The sequence below is a fragment of the Erithacus rubecula genome (genome assembly GCF_903797595.1).
Source record: "Erithacus rubecula genome assembly, chromosome: 1".
NCBI classification, from domain to species: Eukaryota; Metazoa; Chordata; class Aves; order Passeriformes; family Muscicapidae; genus Erithacus; species Erithacus rubecula.
The window spans coordinates 14,466,494-14,486,015 of record NC_136658.1 but is presented as its reverse complement, the minus strand read 5'-3'; the positions used below and the strand labels follow the sequence as shown (position 1 = coordinate 14,486,015).

General features: G+C 38.5%; 1 protein-coding gene across 17 annotated transcripts in view; it reads right to left on the bottom strand.

Moving 5' to 3' along the window:
• Positions 1-250: 250 nt before the first annotated feature.
• EMSY (EMSY transcriptional repressor, BRCA2 interacting) overlaps positions 251-19,522 on the bottom strand; it is a 41,106-nt gene continuing 21,834 nt past the window's right edge. For 3 of the 17 annotated variants that reach the window (XM_079299005.1, XM_079298990.1, XM_079299002.1), the window contains 12 exons: positions 18,616-18,765; positions 16,737-16,910; positions 14,340-14,476; positions 12,671-12,844; positions 11,573-11,771; positions 10,124-10,288; positions 9,712-9,870; positions 7,970-8,029; positions 6,797-6,948; positions 4,808-5,371; positions 3,447-3,812; positions 251-1,862 (listed from right to left, as the gene is read on the bottom strand). In XM_079299005.1, coding sequence (XP_079155131.1) covers positions 1,668-1,862; positions 3,447-3,812; positions 4,808-5,371; positions 6,797-6,948; positions 7,970-8,029; positions 9,712-9,870; positions 10,124-10,288; positions 11,573-11,771; positions 12,671-12,844; positions 14,340-14,476; positions 16,737-16,910; positions 18,616-18,765 — 2,495 coding nt within the window. In that variant the 3' untranslated portion in view covers positions 251-1,667. Of the gene's footprint in view, positions 1,863-3,446; positions 3,813-4,440; positions 5,372-6,796; positions 6,949-7,969; positions 8,030-9,711; positions 9,871-10,123; positions 10,289-11,572; positions 11,772-12,670; positions 12,845-14,339; positions 14,477-16,736; positions 16,911-18,615; positions 18,766-19,522 lie in introns of those variants that run through there. The other 14 variants (XM_079298992.1, XM_079299004.1, XM_079298996.1 and 11 more) reach the window with 9 other exon arrangements.

Below are 19,522 nucleotides of genomic sequence, written 5' to 3'. Positions count from 1 at the left end.
AACAAAAAAATCATTAGTTTCATAACCCAATACTCCAGTATTTGCATGTCAAATTTACCAGGATGTTTCTCCACAATTATAAACTACATTATTTTGGAAATAACGTTGATGGAAAAAGAAAACAGAAGGAAAAAGTGTAAGAAGGTCCTAGTGATTTAGTTTATAAGATATCTGAGGTTAGAGAAAACCAAGAGCCCCCTCTAGGGGTTACTGAGAGTTCTAACATAGGTGGATGCTCAGGTAAGAGAAATGGTTTTTAGGGTTTGTATTTTTCAGTTTGAGTTACTCCAGTTGGAATTTCTTCTTAATGACAGTATCAACAGTAAAATGACAAATTAAAAAAAAAGAATGACACAAAAAGCTGTATTAGACTTTGGATGAAATCTACTTACAGTACTTCAGCACCAAAACGTGGGCAGTTAGGCTTATACATGTATATACAATTAAATGATATGTCAAAGTCATAAAATGCTTAGTTATTTATAATGAAATCTATACAAAACAGTTAAAAACATGGTTTTATATACATTTTGGAAAAAAAATGTATTGTCTTGATTACCAGAATGTATTAAAACTGGTTCTCTTGTCCCATCTGAACCCAAACCACTTTCTGTGACTTGTAACTATCACAAAACCCCAATGTATTGCTTCAACAAGCCAAGGCTAAGGCTAATTTTGGAAACCTACCATTGTACACCCATTTAAACTTTTAAACTCCCCAAACTGTCAACTTTAAAAACAGCATGTAAGAGTAAAATATAGATTTTTAAAAGTCTTAGCTCACTTTTAAATTCTCAAGTTCAACTTGGAAAGATGTTGAACAATTTATCCCCAGTTTTGAAAAACTGATTAATAGCAAAATACACCTCCTTCTCCCTGGTTTGGATAGAATTAATACAACTGCCTGTTTCACAGGAACTTTTTCAACAACTTGTCTCACTTTAAATTTTATATTTAAATAAATAATCAAAGGTTAACTAAAGCAGATGAGCATTTTGTATGCTTAGGGCACAAAGAAATGCTCATCTACCATTACCCTACTTCTTGTAAAGCATGAAAAAAAACTCCACTAGCAAATCCACTTTGTTACCAGTTAGAAGTTTTGCTTATTTCCAGGCATTTCTCAACAAGAATTTCTAAAAAGTATTTTAAGCTTCTGAAAAAAAATTTTAAGTGAGCACAAGTGCAAAAAAGTTAACCAATTCCAAAATTTCTGGGGCTTTTCCAGCACTGTCAGAGACATATTTTCTCTCACATGCTATTTGAAAATAAAAATATTTATTAAGCTTTTCTATTTTTTATGGTGTTTTGCTCAACAGCTAGAAAGACACAGCAAAATAATAATCCCTTTTCACTTAAAGCTGTTTCAGAATCTGGGCAAGGGCTTCAATAGCACAAGGTGTAGAATTCACTGCAGATGTTTTTGAACAGGAGTACATTCCACTGTCACAGGTTTACTAAATCCTGGTACCTACATCTCTTCTTTTTTCCAAAACAATTTTTAAGATGCAGCTTTTTCAATACTGTCTTGTTAAAACATACTGAAGCTTCAAGAGTCCAATGAACAATTCTAATAGGCAAAGTGCTCTAAGACATCACAATAGAAGGGCATCTTGGATGCTCAAAATCCCAAGATATTTTAAAGTGCACTCCAGTGTCCCTATTCCTTAGGATTGTTCAGCAGAACTCTGAGAGGGGCTGGGCTCAGTGCCATCCTCAGTGCTACTGTCCACATCTTGCTCCATTGCTGTCTCCTCATCATCCAGGCGCTGACTGGTGAAGTTGTTGAGCTCCAGGAGCCCACTGGGTTCCACCACCACATTGGAGCTGGAGTGACAAGGGATGGAATAGTGAGGGATAGTCTGAAAGAAAGAAAATATTTAAGTTTAATGAACAATTTTGAAGGTAAAAGAATCTGTGGAAGCACAGAGATTTGTGAAAAAAGGATTATTTGGTTTCCAAGGGCAATTTTCCCTAACTAAGGCTTCAAAGCACCCTTTTGCTGGATTGGGTTGTGAAAGATGAAATTTGAATAATCTTGTTCTCCAGGCAGTGATCTTGGCCTTTGATCTTCCCTAAAGGTCTGTGACAGCATAGCCAGTGGCCACCATCCACCATTCTGCAAACCCAAAGCAGAGATCATATTTTCTTCAGCCTGATCTTTTTCAGACAAGATGTGCTGTTGTAAGAATAACCTGAGTTAGAATGAGCCACAAGGACCATCCAGTCCAACTCCTGGCCCTGCACAGGACAACCCCAAGAGTCCCACCAGGCAGTGCATTGTCCAGGCACTCCAGGAGGACTTTGTTCTTTGTATACAACAGACTTCAAGCTCTGGCCCTGCTCAGAGCTGCAGCTCAGAGGCTGAGGAAACACAATACATATTTATTTTCTAAGATTATTATTATTATGGTTATTATGTTATTTATTTTTACTTATTCTTTCATAGGTTAGAAGATAAATCTCTGACTTTATACAATTAAACTTCTGGGCACTATTTAACTTGTGAAACAGCTCATAGCATACCACAATAATAAATAGTGCCAATTGTCAAAAGAGACAGATTTCAAGTAAAACAGAAATCTACCATTGTCTATTTAAGGAGGACTAAAAATGAATACAGAACTGACAATTTCTACAGAAGAGAAGTTAGGCCCAATAAAGACTTCACAAGATAGCATGAAAAATTTGAAACCTCTGCACACAAATTTTTCCCACATCAGAAGTATTTTCACTGTAACACAAGTATGATACATATTAAAACAATTTCAATCCACACTACCATTTGTGTGAACATAAGCTATGCCAATTTGTCCATAAAGATTCACATTATACTTGGAAGACTTTAATACCTCCTTAGTTGACATTCTGACAACTTATTACAACATACACAATCGTATTTAAGGCAGCAGAATCAATGAAAATATCAAGCATAGCAGTTAGGAAATTATTCACAGCATTTAGGCTAAAAATCAATAATAGCAATTTTATCTCAGAAGTGGTCTTACCCTAAGGTGAAGTTAAAAAGCTTTCTTCCATTTTCAGACCTTATTTGCTGAACTTTTCCAGTAAGCACAACCCTACTATGTAATCAATTTTATACTCAGAAGCAACTTTAATAGATAATATAAGATTCTAGCACATAGTTCCATACTAAATATTGAGGCAGTTTTAAACTTTGCAAATGAAAGCACTTTGTAAAATGAGTTTGGTTATTTTCTTAACAAAAAAAGGAAGACACTGAGTGAATGATACAGTACTGGAGAAACCTGAGCCCAGTGAAAAAGAATTGCATTTCAGTGTAGCAATTGTTTACAAGAGTAGAACAGAACCAAAACCTGAGGAATAAACCCACAAGAACTTGAACATCACTCAATGGCTATCCCCACATCAGACCCGTGTTTGCTCTGCTCAATCTTTGCCTTATTCGCTCAGCCTTCTCTTACCTGGACAACAATTTCTGATGAGCTCTCTTCAGCTTTCTTTTGTGATATATTCTGAATGTGTATGAACTGGTTTGTTGTAGGTATTCCTTGTGCATCGAGTTTCCTCTCTGTTAAAGCAGGACCAACAGCAGGAGGACTTGAGCTGGACTCTGCATGTGTCTGTTGCTGGGGGATGGAAGGAGCCGCCATCCCCACCGCGGCCACGCCCGGGCCCTGGGCACAGGGTGACGACTCTGCTTCACTAGCAGCTCTACTAGAGCTGGCCTTGTGTGGGGGATCCACTAGCGTGTGTTCTATGTTTGCATCAATCTGAGCTTCCACCATAGACACTCTCAATATATCTGCTACTGATGTCTCCGTGGATGCCTGCATGGGAAATAGGCTGGTAACCAGCAATGCCAGTTTGGGCACAGAGCTGCCACCTGCTACCTTTGAAACAAAAAGAGGCTCATGCCTCTCAAAAGTTATTTCTGTAACAGTGGATCCTTGCATTACAGTTAGATGTTGCACCTGAAAATCACATTTTTTTGTTGTGCATATTACAGTTAATATTTTTTTTAATTGAAATCCTCATCAATATTTCCAAGGACAGAATGGCACAAACAACATACTTGCTATTAGGAAGACAATTGAAACTCAGTGTTTTAACAAAGGAATTAGCAATGATAGGGCAACAGTTAATTGAAGCCTGGGGAAAAGCAGCTTTTTAGGCTGCTAGATATGGATTGTAGCAGTATAATACCACAGCAGCCTAATTTTCAATTGGGATTTACAGCCCCCTGGTATGTTTGCTAGTTTTCACATCTACTCCTGAAAGGGTAAAAAAAAAACCAGGTACTTTTCTGGAGTTAGTTAAATACATTTTTTCCCCATGTTCCTCAGTCTCTGCCTTTTTCCCTCCCAAGGAAAATCAAATTACTCCTCTACATGAAAACCATGTAACTTCAGGAAGATGTAAACTACAAAGGAAGAGGAACAATGGAGAGCCTTAGGAGACTGCAGTGCATTCATCTTTATTTCTATAGAAATAAAAAGTGCTACGGGAATGGAAATTACTAATGTGTCATTATCTAAAAATGAAAAGAAAATAACTAGGGACAAATCCCATGCACCAGTGGTGGCTGAAATTAATAAAAACTGTCCAACAAAACATGTTTGTGAGCTCTATGGACTTTTTTCCCCTATAACATGTGCTTCTCTCTCCTAGTGTCAACCTTCTGCTGGGGTAATGACTACCAGCGGAATGAGGGATTCTCTCTTGCCAGGACAAAACACTGCTACAGCGACAGGGTCGGTGTTTAATTTTTTTTTTTTTCCTTGAACAGCGACGTGTACTTTGCATGCTATCAATATTCCGTTACCTGGCTTGCTGGCTGTTTCTCTGAAGAGGCAGGTAGCTGCATTTGACTCTGGGGGGGCTGGGGTTGCACGAAGATTTTTTGTGCCGTTGGTGCCTGTTGCAGTTTGGGCAGCTGCTGCGTGGTTTTTACTGCAAGCACCTGTACTACAGTTTGCTGTGGCTGTGCCACTAAGGTAGGGAGTTGCCTTTCTTTGGCCATCATATGGTGTGGGGGGTGCTGTGCATCTGGTTTGGTCTGTGCTTGCTCTTGCTGCAGGGGGGTTAGCTTTTGATGCCTTATGGAAAGTTGGGGCATTTGTGGGAGTTTGTGCTGGATTTGATCAGCCTGCAGGTGGATTGTCTGCTTCTGCTTAGTCTGGAAACACTGCAGAGTTTTCACTTGCAGTTGAGTCTGTTCCAGCTGTGGCTGACTCAGTTTTTGCTGTTTTTGTGCCTGTGGCTGTGTCAGGGCAGATCTGTAAAACAGGCCAGTCTGAGGATCTAAGGTGTCCATCTCCTCCACTTCTCCTTCCTCAGTTCCAAGCTGTTCACTGTGTTTGGTAAACGCAGTGTGACTGCTTAAGGCCTTAAGAAGAAGAAGAATTTAGAGCAAGTCAGTAAAGAGAAATATCAGAATACACCATCTAGAAATAATTTTTAACATTTCAAATGAACTATAACTCTTTTTACCATTACAGACTCACAATTCATGTATTTCAAGATACTCTTATGTGGGTGTTTCACAATATATAAGCAATCAAGATCTATTATAATCATGTTAAACTGTGGTACATCTCTGTGTGAGAACATGAGCTCCACAACTAACTCTCAGTGAGATTATGTAGATCTCACTTGTGTGAGGCTTAAAGCTTCCTAAGGTTGCCTGGCAGGTGGATATGAAGCAGCAGGGAGTAGCAGGTGGCTGAGCCAGAAGTTTCTCATTCAAGCCAGAGCCTCTCTGTGCAATACATTTTTATCCTGCTTCTTGAAAGTCTTATCATCTTCTCTAGGGTTTCTTCTACAGGGCCCCAGTAATGACAGACTGTCCCCTTTCAGGCAGAGATCCTCTCTTCTCCTTCCTTTCTCAAAATCGCATTGCAATTTTTCTTGGGCATTACACAAACATTTGACTTTCTGAGGCAATGAACAACCTATGCTTTGTAAACCAAAATGTATAAATGTACTGGCAAATGGTGCTAGCAAGATCAAACAGCCTAATACAACACCTGTAAAATTATATTGCCTGACACAAATTTATAACTCTCACACAGTACTGTTCTGGACTGCAGCTCAAGTTCTCACAAGTCAAAGCAATGCAGAGTTGAGCAGATCCTGATCAAGTCATTCAAGAGGCTTCAGCAAGATTTCACCACAAGCTGCACTGCTTTTTCGAATTGTTTGGAATCCCCACAGTCCTGACCTAAATATGATCTGAGTTTTTGATTCAGAGAAGTCTTCCTATTCACAAACTCGAGACATCAAATGGAAAAGATACTGTGTGCTCTGTGTACTGACCAAAATTCCATTTCAGTCCTCTTCCCTCTACACTACTACTAACATAACCTAAAGAGGTCAGGCCACTGCAATACTATAACCTCCCTCACCATCAAAACACAATCACAGAATGGTCTGGGTTGGAAAAGACCTTAAGGACCATCTAGTCCAACACCCCTACCATGGACAGACACCTTCCACTAGACCAGGTTGCTCCAAGTTCTCTCCAACCTGGCCCTGAACACTTCCAGGGATGCAGCATCCACAACTTCCTTAAGCAACCCATGCCAGTACCTCACTGCCCCTACAGTAAAGATTTTATTTCTAATATTTAATCGAAACCTCCTCTCCTTTGGCTCACAGCTATTGAAGTGATATTAAAACCATTAGTTTGCCTGTATGCTGAACATCTTTGCTGGCAGCACCATGACACACACATTCAGAATAAGCCCTGGTCCTATGCCATTGATATGACCTGCTGCTGTTTACAGACTGCTGGGAGAAGAAAGGATCCAACCTGCTGCATGATATGGGTAATGGCGCCAGTGGAGGATGCAGGAATAGATTTCACCACAACAGAAGTCTGCGTTGCTGTCTGCGACTGAGCCACGTGCTGCAGCAGCGTCCTCTGGGGCTGGGATGACTGCTGGGGCTGGGACCGGTGACTGACTGAAAGTAAAGAGGTCAGTGGCACTTCTCCAGAACTAACTGCAGCAACTCACACTGTCTGCTTTGCAGTGAAGTTTCAAATGAAAGCACAAGTGAGTGAAAAAGATCTAAGTATGGAAAATGTCTTTCACTCTGTGCTAGTGGCAACTATTCAATGTTAATGGACAGATCTATTCTGAGAAACCTCTTGAAGTGGCAACTCAGGGGTTTTGCTTTTGTCTCTGTTTCCTAAGTAACCACACTTGGTCCAAACCTCCTCTGGCCATCCTTTCCCAATACACCAATTCTGCAAGCAGAGTTTACACCTGATGTTTAGCTCTGGGTTCTTTATACAGCACTAGAATATTGCTGTAGAACACAAGTTATTCTGTGGTTTTTACAGTATTAAAAGTGCCTTCACAATTGACTGCAATTAAGAACAGCAAGCCTTGCTCACCAGGTTTCTACCACTGATAAACTACACATAATACTCCCCAGAGCATAAGCTAATTTTGAAAGATTAGCAGATAGAATGTTTGGGTATTATTAAAGCAAGTGAGGCTGATCAGAAATGACAGATCAAAAAATGGAGACCTTGTATGGGTCTATGTCACTTCTGAGAACAGATCTAGCTTGAGTTACAGAGCTATATAGTGATAGGTCTGAAACAATGGAAAATCATGTGCTGCTGAGAAAAAAACCCCAAAAATAGCCATTATATATTCCATTATATATTCACTGATAAGATATGGATCCAAATCACTTTATGCCTGTCCACATTAATAAGCAAATATTTGTGTAACCTAATTTCTTAGGCTACAAAGTATTTAATCACTGAAGGAGAACAAGCAAAGTTTAAAATCAATTGTAACGTAACTTAAAGAAAGGTCATATTTTGAAAAAATATGGTAATTTTACTTTCTCACTCTGAGAAAGTTGGTTTATACCAATACTGGCCTGCATGCTGTGCCAGATTTATCCTGGGTATCTCCCAACAATTCCTACACAATTGAAAATTTAATTTAAAAGTAAAGTTTCTAACCTATATGGTTGTGTAGATATTCTTCCGAATGTGAACCAATACAGTGTTGTCTTCCTGAGTCTGCAGACAGACAAAAAATGGTGACACTAAGATGTGTGAATTGCTCCCTTCATCTCATGAGGAAGCACATGCTGAATCCCAGCTCCCAAATACTTAATCCTCTGGTCTAGGCACATGCAGGACATTACACAACAGACTACAGATTCTTTACTATCTTACTATGGAATTTTTTAGCAGAAAATATAGTTATATGGATTACTGATAAATTCAGAGAAGCACAAATTAAACCAAAACCAAACTCAACTACCTTCATGTCTTGGCAATGTTCAAAGAAATGGGGGAAAGGACAAAAATCTAAGTGCAAAATAACCAATTTAGTGCTGCAGCAGAATCTGCTTCTACCATCCCATAGGAGCCTGCACTTCTCTGGTAGATTCCCACATTTCAAATCAATGTTTACAGAGATCCTAATATTTAAAATATTATCTCCATATCTTTAGGTATTTTTTTGCCATTGTACTTTGTGTGCCTTCTAAGCTGCAGAAAGTACTTAAGTTTACAAAGACACTGACAGAAATTTTCCATTCTCTGCAAAAGGCCCTCTTGTAAATCAACTTACACAGTAAGACCCATCATAAAAATTGGAACCTCTAAAAGAAGCTTAATGCACAATAGCTGTGTCAGTGAAGACATCTAACTGCTAGCTGGAAAGCACTTTAACACCATATATTACACTTTGTGTTTGTTTTAAAGGAGATTCAAGGGAGCATGATTCAAACATTTGAAACTGAAGCCAGATACAGTAAGTGCTACTTAAATGAATAACAATAACATCCCCCCACCTCCAATTTCACATGACTTAAATTCAGATCATACAAGGGATGGGAGCAAGGTGAAAGGTACAGAACAAAATGAAAATATCACATTAGACATTTACCACTAAAATCACTGGAACTACAGATATGTAGTAATGCAGTTTAACACTATTAAGTTTTATTCCTCTTTTCCAATGTAGACTTTAAATACATTTTTGCTTTCATTTTCCAAATAATATAGAGACAACAATGTGGGTTTAAGAAATTAAAATGGAAAACAGGTAATCTGATCCTTTCATGTATGTATGGGAAGTGGCTCATACCTAGTATTCTGGGGTACTAGGAAATATCAGAGATACAAGAGAAAGAACTTGCACAAAAGGAATGTCCAAATAGGAGGATTCAAGAATTTAAAGAGATGAATTTGAATAACTTATTTATTTTAAATATTTATTGGTTCAAAGCTTTCTAGCAAATGAAGAATCTGGGGCTACATTTGCATGCTAAATGCATACTTGGCCTTATCTCAGGACTAAACGGATTTTAACAAACTCAATGTCTGACTCCTTTCAGTGTATACAGAAACCAGGCTATGGTTCCTGTAGCTTCCTTTTCTGCTTTCTCCTTACTGGATATTTTCCTTTAAGGGGTGGTGGGACAGTCTGTCTTTCACATTCAGGGAACAGAAAATCTGCTCAAGTGGGATATCCTGAAGCAGTCACTCTTTGTTTCAGTTAGAAACATTTTCCCTTATGCCCCAACAAGGCAGATGCAATCTATGCACAGGGTCTCAGGACTGGAAGACTCATTTCCTCCACAGAAAATTACAGCAAAAACACAAAAGTGAAACCTACTGTAAGAAAACTCCAAAATTAAGTCCTCAGACTTCAAGTGCAAAGCCATTCTCACACTACCTTAGCCACTTACCAGTTGTGATATATTCAGCCACTAGTTCTGACTCTACAACAGCAATTGAAGGGCTTTCTGGAGAATGCCTCTTTTCTTGAGTCATCTGGATTGGAACAGCCATTTGGCTCAAGTCAATGGTAGGTTGCCTGGGCTTTGATTCCAACTTTTCCTTCACTGCTTTACAACAAAAGCAAAGCATAAAATCAACCTCTAATATATAAACCTTCAAAGTAGAAAAAGCCTACAATGTCAATGTACCAGTTTAATTATATATAGTGAACACTATAGAATAAATGCAAACAAACTGATAGAGGATAAAAAGGAAGGAATAAAGTTGATTCAAGATATGTGCTTTTCAATCACAAAACTTAGTACAAAAGCCTGCTTAAGCAAAAAATAATCTCTGAAGTTATCCTAAACAATTTCAGACCTGTTGTCTGCTGAAGTTCCAGCAAAGCTTTTATTGTGGAAGTAGCTGACTGAGATTCACTGGATACATCCTGGTAAATTATTGTAGGGTTTGTGTCCACAGCAATTTCATGTTCAGACCAATCTTGACTTCTTGAAGCAATCACATGGACTACAGGTTGAGAATCTGTTTGCAAAAAAAACCAAAAAAGAAACAAACAAAGGCACAACATAGAATCATGGAATACTTTGGGTTGGAAGAAACCTTAAAGCTCATCTCATTCCAAACCCCTGCCAAGGTCAGGGACACCTGCTAGAGCAGGTTGCTCCAAGCCCTGTGTGACCTGACCTTGAACACTTCAAGGGATGGGGCAGCCACAGCTTCTGTGGGCAACTTGTGCCAGTTCAAGCCACCATAGAACCAGTTTGGGCTGGAGGGCTCTCATGCAACCTCTTGCTTTAAAGCAAGGTGATAGTTCAAAATTATATCAAATTACTCATTACTTTTTAGTTTTGAACATTGCCAAGGATGCATACTCTCATTCTGCAACACTTTAGTTCCTATTCCAATTGATTCTTGAAGCAAAACATTGTTGATGTTATGAACAATTTTTAGCAAAAAACCCAGTAGTTTTTTGTAGAAGATTTTATTTGAAAAATCAAAGTTCAGCAGGTTTTTTTAATGTTGAATTTGCCTTGGATTGAACTTTTTTACCCTAAGGTTTTAGCAGTATTCAGCATTCTGAACTAACAGCACCTAAATTTTGGTAAGCTGGTTGAATATTCAGAACTTCTTAAGAACTTACTTAAATGGCCATATAGACCAACAGTTACAAAATTAAATAGAAAAGATAGAAAGTTTTCACTGAGACACTTGCTTTTATTTGCTGCAGTGATACATATCATGGTCACGCCCAAACACAGGTTAGATTTTGTTTATGCCCTATTATTTATGCTCCTCTTACACACAAAGAGCTGCATCAGTGTCATGGCTTGAAGCCAGGGCAGAATTCCCACCAGGATTGCATGTCTGATATACATCCTAATGCACACACTTATCTATAAAAGGACCCAGACTTGTGTTGGTCCCATGGCAGCCTTCAGACATGCAGCAGAGAGATGCTTCCATACACTCCAGAAAAGAAGCAGCAGAGCATGGACTGCCAAAATAACCTCCTATCCTTGCTGCCCTGCCTGCCTCTGGCAGACTCTCCAGAAGAGGGAACAGGTTGCATTGCAACAGCAAGCTGGAGCCCAGCAAGACACCTTTATCACCACTTTTCAGGATTAATGAAAGCACATAGTAAGTAGCTCAAAAGAAAGGAAAATATAAAAGCAAGGGAACAATGGTGCTTCACTGGAAACAGATGGGGTAAAACCTGTGCTAAAAGGAGAAACAAAGAGCTCTCTGGGGCAAACTGGCATGCTTGGAAGACAGTCCACTCATACATTATGTGACACCAACACAGACCTTGAGAGCTCTGGGAAGACTCTGTAGAAGAAGAGCTACTGTCAGTGTAGGTTTGTGGTTCTTCTTTCACTTCTGGGAGAGAAGAGTTTCCTGTCTCTGCTACCCTTGAAGCCTGCTGTAACGTTTCAGTCACCAGCTGTCTGGTTTGTTCACTCACAACTGTTGCTTGAAATGTCACTGGCTTTGGTTTTATGAGGACCTAATTAGAAAGGTAAATTTTGTTTATAGTAAAAGCACTTAAAAGAACAGATTTGAGCAATCAAAGTACAAGGTGCTACTCAGCTCTAGGTACACCACCTACATAATATTAATATTTTACTTAAAAAGTCTACCTCTAAATTCAGCAACTTTGATTATTAAACCACAAAGTCCAAGTAATGCACAAGAATGTACTTCTCACTCAGTAATTTGAAGTGTTTAATACAATGAACCACAAAACAGTTATTTTTCAGGACTAGATAAAACTAGTGTGGTAAGAGAAAGCTACACAAGTGAGCTGGAACATGCACTGCACTGATAAGGACAAGCACTTCCACAATAAATACAGTCTTGAACAATCAAAACACACAAAATGTTGCATCTGATAAAAGCTTAGTTCTTTCAAATATTAAGTGCAGCCAGAGAAAAAGCTGAAACTGAAAGCATCCAGAAATAAGCCAGGTTCTCTGTATACATCCCAACCAACTACACAAGGTTGCAGGGACAGCCAGAGCAGGTATTAAGCAGAAAATAAACCTCAATAAAACCTCGGATTTGATGGATGACCTATGTCCAGACTCTGCAACTTTATTTCTAATGGCCTAACCATTAGGTGTAAGATGGCAACAAGTATCTGGAGCCATGGTCACACAGTTCCAATTACAGAAAAGGCTTAGTAAATCCTTTAGGCTTGCTCTAGGCCTTCACAAAAAGCTAACAGATGCAGATACTGTGCTTGAGAAATCAGGATTGAGGCCACTTCATTACATTACACCACTAAGTCTCATTCCCCACAGATAATATATTAAACCTGGAAAAATTAGGAAACACATTGAAAAATTATTTATTTCCCATTAAAATTTAGGGGTACATTTCAAGACAGAAAGGGGTCCTCTGTACCTGTGTTTTCCCTTGCTGACCATAAACAATTTTAGTTGGGATGATTTTGGTGGCTGGCTGGACCGTGGACCCTATTCCTTTTGGCTGTGTAACAATCATTTTTGTGATGGGTCTTGTGGCAGTGATGATAGCAGGTTTTGCTCCTGCTGGCACTGCCTGAATAGTTTTCTCCCCCTGTAGAGAAGTCAAAGTTTACAGGTTAACTTAATGGAATTGCTCAGTGAGACCCAATTTTCAAAAAAAATACAGTTATATGTGAGTGTGTGTACCATGAAATACATCTGCTGGTACAACAACATTTATTTGATACAAAATACATTAGATGACCAAGAACAAAAGAATTTATGGTTCTGAATGGAAAAAGCTACCAAAATCCACTTTTCCATTACCTTACCTTTTGAGCAGCTCTGAAGGGATGAATAAAAAGAATCAACTAAAAGACAAAGTTTTTAACTTTGGAACTTTCTTCAAACACAAATGTTTTTTTAAGACCACCAATTTCTATTAACACTAACACTTTGGCAAGACATCTACAAAACTTGAACTGAGATTCTGAAACAGAATTATTTAAATATATATTTTTGCATTGTCTTTAGGACCAAGACATCAACACTGTATGGACTTTTTCTCAACTAATAGTTCACTTCAACAAAAATACAGATTCACAGCTGTTTCACAGGAATCATTTGACTATAGAATAGTGTTTACATATGACTAGACTCTTGATAGCTTAAGGAGAGCAAAGACATTGAGCATGCTTTTTTTAAGCTCTGCACTGTAACAAACCAAGTGAGTAACAACATCAGTAGCCTGTTCCTACCAATATCCATGAAATGCTGGAAATCCCCCAAACCATACTGGTTTCAAAAATGCCATCCCATTTTGGTAGCTACTACTGTGTAACATCATAAGACTTCCACATGTCTGGAAATAAACCTTCAATTCTAAATCTAGAGAACTCCAAAACCTAAAACAAAAATCATAAAATATTTTAAAAATCCCTTCTTGACAGATTCTTGAGTAGTTCTGCTACTCAAGGAGCCTTTTAAATTTTACAGAATTAAGGCATTAAATCTCACAGTTTTATCTAGGAACACTGATAATTTTTATTTACTAGTACTTACAGAAAAGGTCAGTTGATGCTGGAAACTTGATTTTACTCTTAGCTATACTTCAGGCTATCAAAAAATAATTCACCACTATGCAATGTGGTCACTACGATGTCACAATGTTACACACCACATTAATTGAAAGTGGTTCTCCTACAGTGAAGACACAGTTTATTTCTGCCCTTTATACCCAAAACACAAATGTCTAGAGATGTAAATTATTAACACAGGACCCTGGTTCTCACTGGAGCAAACAGACTAAGATTATAGTAATTTTCATCTACTTAATTGCTTCAAGAATACAAATTCATTATCCATGGGAAAAAAAGCAAGTTCTAAAGTTTATATTTACCTTTGCATACATCCCCAATTTGCTTTAAGCAATCATATTCTGCAAACCACAGTAAGTTTTCAAACATCCCTGACATCAAGGCATGCAGGATCTGTTAAGGAGCTCATGCACAGTGTGCTTTTAATTGAGTCTTTAGCAGAATGAATGCAGCAGCCACCACACAGCTTGTCACTAGGCTCTCCATTTGAGACTTAAAACAATTACTTACCCCAGCATTCAACAGTGTTGTGACAACATTTTTGCCTGGAAGCCCTTGAATTGTAGTTCCTTTTCCAGTAGTTTTTTGCACAACAATCACATTGGGTTTCGATGTCATTGGAATTGTAGTGATTTTGGTTGTAGTTCCTAAATTTTTGTGGGAAAAGAAATAATGCACATTTTGTATATTTCCTTTCACCACTGAAGTTGTTAAGCTATAGAGGAATCATTGTATTTAAATCTGACAGCACATCAAGAAACCAGCAGCATTTGGAATGGGAATTCATGTCACCCAACTCAGCATGGAAAGATTAGATGCCAACTCGACAAATCTTTCACCTACAGTAAAAACAGGTGTGCCCAGGGGAACATAATGTATTCTATATTAGGACAGGCAACCCTTCTCACAAGTTACAGAGCAGACTAGCACAGTTTTCTCAGGCAAACATGTAGAACTTTTCAAAGGCCAGAGTTAGGGTGGGATAAGGACATCACTAAGATTCAACTCAAGGTCCTATTTGCACAGACAAATACTCTTCTACAGATGATCTCTGTAGAAGAATCTACATACCAAGGATGTATCTCCAGTCAAGAGAAACACCAGCTCTTTCTGTTGTAATGTAAGTGATGAGTAGTGGATTGAAAGAAGGAAAAAAGAAAAACATGCTATTGGTTCACAATAAGTCCATAAAAGATTCAGAAGTGTGGTGGTTTTTGTTTGTTGTTTTGGTTTGGTTTTGGTTGCTTTTTTTGGGGGGTGTTGTGATTATTTTGTTTTGGGATTTTTTGGTTGGTTTCTTTTTTTTTTTAGAGTTGGTTTGACTATTTCTGTTAGTATTTAATTAGTTCCATTCCCTTTATCAGGATTTTAGTTACCTGCAGTGACAGGTAATTCTGGTCAGCCTTCCACAGTCCACAAAAGTACATACACTGGAATCAGTCATCAGTGCTATTGGACTGCCATTGCAGTTTTTAGTTTTTTATCAACAATTTCTCCTTTCTCCAGAGGAAACCATCATTCAGTCACAGCAGAGCTGCAAATCCAGGGATTCCCTTTACTGCCTTCTACCCATTAGTCATGCCTGTACACACTTCACAACCTATTTCAGATTAGCAATTCTCCTAATTCTGGGAAAGGGAAGGTATGTTGACAGGATCATGATTTATTTAATCCTACTGACTTCAGAGGCATCTAAAGACTGCTTCCTTAGCAAAAATAATTAAGCAAACAGAATAAAAAAAAAGCAGGCATGATTTCCAAACTTGTGTTCTTTCAAGACAATCATTATTATCCTCATCAGGATCACTCACTGGTTTCTCCACATGAGCTGCTGCTCAGGAGAACACTTCCACTTGTGTACAACTCATTACAAGACCTAGAAATTGTCTTAACAATTCACCATACCCACAACAGGCTAAAAAATGTTACTTGTTGCCAAAGAAGATGCTGTAATTTTGTGGAAATCAAAACCTGTAAGACTGCTCTACCAGATTACAGCCCAATGTTGAGTTAATGGATAGCTTGTGCAGCATCTTTTGGTGACTGGAGCTGGCTGGTGCCATGTCTTTGCTAAACAAACTTAAAGTCCTAAACATATACTACGAAACTGTCACTGGTATTAGTGTGCTTAGTCCTAGCCTCAAAGAGACTCTATCTTTAGAGATGACAGAACCACTGAGTGTTTTGGGCTGGAAGGGACCTTGAAGCTCACCCAGTTCCACCCCTGTCAAGGGCAGGGACACCTTTCACTAGACCAGGTTGCTCCAAGCCCTGTCCAATGTGGCCTTGAACACTTCCAGGATTGGGGCAGCCACAGCTGCTCTGGGCAACCTGTGCCAGTGCAGAACCAGCAGGGAGAACCAGAGCTAGTCAGCAAACTAAGATAAGCAGCATGGTCTGCATAAAGCTGGGAGGGAAAGCTTAAGGAACATGGGCTGAAGCAAATGCAGGCTGCCACTGATAAAATATCAAAATAAGGTGGGGACTGCATAGCTGAATTTAATATACACAGTCCATTTTTATTCTGGTTCTTTGGACATGCAGTGGAACAGAGAAGGACAGCACTGAGATCATAAAATGCTCTAAATTTGGGTCAACAGTGTTTTCTGATTTTTCTACCCTCTGCACAACATAGTAGTATCCACCCCACATTTTTCTTTCCTGCCAGTTTTCCTTCACATTTGCTGTTTCCTTCTTAAACACACGAACTACCTCAATCTTTAAGAACACCTTCAAACTTCTACCTATTACCTTCTACTTCATGCTCAGCTATTCTTCCAAATTCTCCAACAAAGGTCTTAATAATTAGAGCAAGTAACCCAGAGAAAAGCCCTGAAGAATTAAAGCAAGCCCAAGTTACTTTTTAAATAACAGTCTTAACAGTAACAATAGTACTCATATGCCTACCAGAAACAATATTACTGCTGATGATCTTCCCTCCTAGAGTAGCCAGTGATTTTGGTACTACAGTAATGATGCTACCACTTGTAGTTTTCACATAGGTAGCAGCCCCTGGAGTTCCAGCCACCCGAGCTCCCAGAGAGGGGCTCACTGTTGGCCGTGTATATGTTGCTTGAGTTCCTGTTTTAAAGAAAGAAAGAAAAAAAAAAAGTTTACTGTTACAACACAACCCCCTACAAATATTCATGGAAAAATGTTAGTTCAGGAAAAAAGTATCATATTTATTCAAAGTTATCACAGCCTGCAATCTATTGCCACTGTTTAAAATTATTTTAGTAATTTTTAAATCCACAGAGCAATACTGAAGTAGATACTAAATTTAAAATGTAACAGTCTTCTGACTATTTTAACAAATGTTCCATGACTGCCTTATTTTAATTCATGTCCTTGTGCATAAGGTTGTAATTTTCAATAGATGTGCAGATTCTGCCTGTAGGTTTGCCTCTGTCCAGGAGTGAGGCATCTGATGACATGACCAGAACTCATCCCTTCCTCTCAGGAATGACACTTCTACATGACAGATTGCTTATAAAGAGAACCACCAATAAGTAACACCCTTAGAAAAAAAATATAATTTACAATGATTATGCTATTTTATGGACTTAGCATAAAGCAGCACATAAGAAACCTCTCAACATAGTATAAATGCTCTTTTTTTAGAACTAGACCTTTTCTGAATGGAAAGAGAACTGAGTCTACAAAAGAAACTTGTTCAAAAATAGTAACAGCTACACAAACACTGAAATTCCATTCTGCTTGTACTGCTGCAGATAGTGCCCATAATTGCTAAAGATCACACAGCAAAGCAGTTTGTTCCATCAAGAAAGGTGTGTTCACATCCTAGAGACCAAAATACAGATTTTGCCAACTAAACGAACTGCAAAACTTCTGTTTTATCTCATGTACTCAAAAATCTATCTGTGGAGTACTTTAAGTTATAAATAGCATATTAATCATTCATTTTTTCTAAGGACATGAGGAGACAGGCCTCAAATTATGCCAGGGGAGTCTCAGGTAGGATATAATGAAAAATTGCTTGTGGGAAGGGTGGTCAGGCATTGGAACAAGGTGCCCAGGAAATGGGGGAATCAACATCCCTGGAAGCATTCAAAAGCCATGAGGATGTGGCACTTGGGACAAGGTTTTTAGTGGTGAACATGGTGGTGCCAGGTTAATGGTCAGACCTGATGACCTTAGAGGGCTTTTCCAATTGTAACAATTTTATGGCTCTAATATTCCCAGCCCATGCTAAAAAAATAATTAGGAAATTAAGTTTTCTGAAAACCAGGATAAAGCTACCTTTCAAATTTTCCTCATGCAAGTTTACAATCAGAACAGTCTGCTTACTATCTATTAGAAACACAAATACAATCAGATGCCCAGAAAACACTGGGAGCTTAAATTTCAATGTAACAGCCTTTTTATAAATTCACAGCAGGACTATGAGCAAGTCACATGTTTTTTGAAGTCCATCTATGCAAAACAGGAATGGTGCTGACCTGTCTGCTTGAGTTAAACCAGTATAAATCATGTAATATAAGTTACTACAGAAGTGCAAAGTATCTGTATAGGTTGCATGAAAACTTCCTTTAAAATAAACCCAGTGGGGAAGGAACAATGGTATTTTTGTGTACCAATTCAAACAGAAGAATAAAGAGCACTCAATGCAAAATCCTGATCTAGAGTAAGTAACAGGATTGTGAATGTGCTGTTGTGCTCCCTGATCAGAAGAGGTAAGTGCTTTTATTTTAAACCCTAACAAACCATGTCTGATCACCTGCATGTCTGGGTTTACCCTCCCTTCCCTTCTCAGAGCATAACTTACCAGTGGGAGTAGTGACCAGTTTAGTTGTCATGATAGTCCCATTACTGCTAACCACCATAATGGGTGAATTGCTACTGCTGGGCAAGGTCGCTGTAACTGGTTTGGGAAGGATTTTACTGGGCTGCACCTGTTGAGTGATTATTTTAACACCTAGGAAAGGAGAAAGGTCACTGTTAAAATACAGGCACAATAAGTTGCTTTCTGAAATGCTTTTTCAGACCAAGGCCTAGTGGGCAAGTAGCCCCACAAGGCTTCAATTCTGAGCCCATATATTCTTGATCATGAAAAAAGTTATTTAATTTTTGAGGGCTTTTTTTTTTGGCTTAGTTTTGGTTGAGATTTTTTTGTTTGTTTTGCAAATACCAAGAAAATCATCAGCTTTGCCTTTCATGTGCCTGTTTCAGTTCCTAGCTACTTCCACTGTCCATTCCATCAAAGATTTGTTATGTGATTTTTTTATTTTTCCTGGTCCATGATACAAAAACTAAGAACGTTCCCAGGAGCCAACAGGTTACATCCAAGACTGAATTGGTTCATTTACAATGAACCATCTAGAAGCTAGGTAATCCTTCATCAATTCAGTCTGTAAATATTAATGTTTCATCAGCTTAGACAAACTTTACCATCCTGAATAAACTAAAAACATTTCTGCACAAGGAGTATTAGGGACTATAAGGAAGTAACCATGACACTGGCTAGGGAAGGTTATTTTAAGTAAACTGCTCTCTTTCCCTTTGATTTACAGGTTATCTTAAAGCCACAAAGAAATTTGGCTTAGGCTATGAGTAGAATCAGTAAGAATGAAGGATAAGGGCACCTTAGTACCTCCAGGATTCTGCTCCCCCTCTCAATTTTGTGTTGGGGAATGGCACCTCTGTGAGATTCACTTCTCAGTTTTAAACCAGTG